This window comes from Anoplophora glabripennis, unplaced genomic scaffold (assembly GCF_000390285.2).
Source record: "Anoplophora glabripennis isolate ALB-LARVAE unplaced genomic scaffold, Agla_2.0 scaffold3885, whole genome shotgun sequence".
Taxonomy (NCBI): domain Eukaryota; kingdom Metazoa; phylum Arthropoda; class Insecta; order Coleoptera; family Cerambycidae; genus Anoplophora; species Anoplophora glabripennis.
In genome coordinates, this window is record NW_019426035.1 from 376 (window position 1) to 4,751 (window position 4,376).

At 54.3% G+C, this 4,376-nt stretch overlaps 1 protein-coding gene across 1 annotated transcript; it reads right to left on the bottom strand.

Annotated features, from left to right (window-relative positions):
• Positions 1-705: 705 nt before the first annotated feature.
• On the bottom strand, positions 706-2,163 carry LOC111693105 (uncharacterized protein DDB_G0271670; the record flags this gene model as incomplete). Its single annotated transcript, XM_023457245.1, has 3 exons — positions 706-771; positions 1,021-1,632; positions 1,825-2,163. Coding segments are annotated over 3 exons (1,017 nt in total), but the record flags the coding sequence as incomplete, so codon positions are not given.
• Positions 2,164-4,376: the final 2,213 nt, after the last annotated feature.

The window sequence follows — 4,376 nt, forward strand, 5'->3', positions numbered from 1 at the left end:
CGACGACGACGACGACGACGACGACGACGACGACGACGACGACGACGACGACGACGACGACGACGACGACGACGACGACGACGACGACGACGACGACGACGACGACGACGACGACGACGACGACGACGACGACGACGACGACGACGACGACGACGACGACGACGACGACGACGACGACGACGACGACGACGACGACGACGACGACGACGACGACGACGACGACGACGACGACGACGACGACGACGACGACGACGACGACGACGACGACGACGACGACGACGACGACGACGACGACGACGACGACGACGACGACGACGACGACGACGACGACGACGACGACGACGACGACGACGACGACGACGACGACGACGACGACGACGACGACGACGACGACGACGACGACGACGACGACGACGACGACGACGACGACGACGACGACGACGACGACGACGACGACGACGACGACGACGACGACGACGACGACGACGACGACGACGACGACGACGACGACGACGACGACGACGACGACGACGACGACGACGACGACGACGACGACGACGACGACGACGACGACGACGACGACGACGACGACGACGACGACGACGACGACGACGACGACGACGACGACGACGACGACGACGACGACGACGACGACGACGACGACGACGACGACGACGACGACGACGACGACGACGACGACGACGACGACGACGACGACGACGACGACGACGACGACGACGACGACGACGACGACGACGACGACGACGACGACGACGACGACGACGACGACGACGACGACGACGACGACGACGACGACGACGACGACGACGACGACGACGACGACGACGACGACGACGACGACGACGACGACGACGACGACGACGACGACGACGACGACGACGACGACGACGACGACGACGACGACGACGACGACGACGACGACGACGACGACGACGACGACGACGACGACGACGACGACGACGACGACGACGACGACGACGACGACGACGACGACGACGACGACGACGACGACGACGACGACGACGACGACGACGACGACGACGACGACGACGACGACGACGACGACGACGACGACGACGACGACGACGACGACGACGACGACGACGACGACGACGACGACGACGACGACGACGACGACGACGACGACGACGACGACGACGACGACGACGACGACGACGACGACGACGACGACGACGACGACGACGACGACGACGACGACGACGACGACGACGACGACGACGACGACGACGACGACGACGACGACGACGACGACGACGACGACGACGACGACGACGACGACGACGACGACGACGACGACGACGACGACGACGACGACGACGACGACGACGACGACGACGACGACGACGACGACGACGACGACGACGACGACGACGACGACGACGACGACGACGACGACGACGACGACGACGACGACGACGACGACGACGACGACGACGACGACGACGACGACGACGACGACGACGACGACGACGACGACGACGACGACGACGACGACGACGACGACGACGACGACGACGACGACGACGACGACGACGACGACGACGACGACGACGACGACGACGACGACGACGACGACGACGACGACGACGACGACGACGACGACGACGACGACGACGACGACGACGACGACGACGACGACGACGACGACGACGACGACGACGACGACGACGACGACGACGACGACGACGACGACGACGACGACGACGACGACGACGACGACGACGACGACGACGACGACGACGACGACGACGACGACGACGACGACGACGACGACGACGACGACGACGACGACGACGACGACGACGACGACGACGACGACGACGACGACGACGACGACGACGACGACGACGACGACGACGACGACGACGACGACGACGACGACGACGACGACGACGACGACGACGACGACGACGACGACGACGACGACGACGACGACGACGACGACGACGACGACGACGACGACGACGACGACGACGACGACGACGACGACGACGACGACGACGACGACGACGACGACGACGACGACGACGACGACGACGACGACGACGACGACGACGACGACGACGACGACGACGACGACGACGACGACGACGACGACGACGACGACGACGACGACGACGACGACGACGACGACGACGACGACGACGACGACGACGACGACGACGACGACGACGACGACGACGACGACGACGACGACGACGACGACGACGACGACGACGACGACGACGNATTTTTTTTACGAAGAGAGGGGGGGATGTAATGAACCTTTTTTTTATTTTCGGGATTTCATTTATATTTTAGTAATGAACTTATTTTATTTTGCTCCCGCTGTATTATAATTGTTTGGCGCACCGCGATTTTGCACACGGCCCACGAAGTCGCCGTTTCAACGGCTGAAGTTGCACACGGCACTACCAGCCGTTCTGTATAAAAGCAACGGAGTCACCTACACCAGGCAGTGCTTAGTAGGTCTTTCCACGGCACTCAACCCTCCTCTGGGTGTCCTAACCAGAGCGTTTAGCAGGTCTCTTCCGCGGCGCTCAAGGTAAGGTACACACCTGGACTCCGACTCCGGGTACTTAGCAGGTCTTTCCGCGGTACCTGACGTCTACCTCGCGGCCGACTCCGGGTGTTTAGCAGGTCTTTCCGCGACACTCGGCGTTGTCACCGTCAGGACATCCGTATTGCCTTCGTGACAATAGGTATCCTGATGTTTTTGTTATTCATATGGGTAGGGTATTATTGTTAATATTATATGTGTTTATAGACTGCGATTTATTTTGGAAAATAAAAGTTTTATTGATACCAAGTCTTGTAATATTCCCGAACCTTGGAAAACACTTCTCCACCGAGTGAACCCGGACTGTGACTGTACTAGTTCAGCGTCTGAGACCGAACCTCGAAAGTACATCACAATTTTTAAATTGCATTTTTCATAATATGTAAATGAAATAATAAAAAATTTACACTTAAATAATGAAATTTTAGTACCTATAGAGCGAAATATAATTCTAACCTGCACTATTTTTTTTCTCATCCTCGATAATTAAATATATCTCCAAGGGAAGAGGGCAGCTGTTCACTCTGGAACCATTTGAAAATAAATTTATCCCCCTTCTCTTCCCAGCCGAAATCAGTCGAATATAATTCTGTTGGGACCTCTGAAGATGAGCGTATACCTAAATATTTGCAATGTATTTTGTCCGCAGCAAATGTTGATGCAGTTCAATGTTATGTTATGTATATAAGTATTTAAATGTGAATATTTATTTATTAAAGCTCATTAAATTGAAAAACTCGTGAAATCGTTTATTGTAAATAAATATTCGAAAAATGTTGTATATTTTTATATAATTACTAGTAAGACTTGAAAAATAAAAAAATAATAGATATCTCCTACCGCAAAAGCTGAAATTTGGTAATACAATATATAACTTAATAAGTTAAATGAGAAAAATGCTCAGCTTTATATTTAGTGATTGAAAAGTGCTCAGCTGATAAAGTTAAAGATGCAATACGCCCGCGCGCATAGCGATGTGCTGCACTTTCAACTGGTCCACTGAGCACTTATACACCTCAAAAAGTTCAGCGGACAATTTTTTTCGTATAACTGATTAAGATGACTATTACTTTGTACATGTGCAACAAGCACCTGACACCAAAATATATATGCAAAAACACAAAACGGTCCAAACTTGCACTAAACAAAAACCTATTTTTACCAGAAATATGTACTTTTTCTGTTTTGTTTTCTATTAGCTCTCCATCCTGTGACCAAATTTCTATACCCTAATACTACGACCGTCGGGCAGCTGCTTACCCAAGTCTATCTGTCTGTCTGTGTGTCTGTATGTCTGTGTGTCTGTGTGTCTGTGTGTCTGGCAGTCGGTCTGTCGGTGTGTCGGTCTGTCGGTCTGTCGGTCGGTCGGNTGTACGTGTGTGTACGTGTGTGTACGTGTGTGTACGTGTGTGTACGTGTGTGTACGTGTGTGTACGTGTGTGTACGTGTGTGTACGTGTGTGTACGTGTGTGTACGTGTGTGTACGTGTGTGTACGTGTGTGTACGTGTGTGTACGTGTGTGTACGTGTGTGTACGTGTGTGTACGTGTGTGTACGTGTGTGTACGTGTGTGTACGTGTGTGTACGTGTGTGTACGTGTGTGTACGTGTGTGTACGTGTGTGTACGTGTGTGTACGTGTGTGTACGTGTGTGTACGTGTGTGTACGTGTGTGTACGTGTGTGTACGTGTGTGTACGTGTGTGTACGTGTGTGTACGTGTGTGTACGTGTGTGTACGTGTGTGTACGTGTGTGTACGTGTGTGTACGTGTGTGTA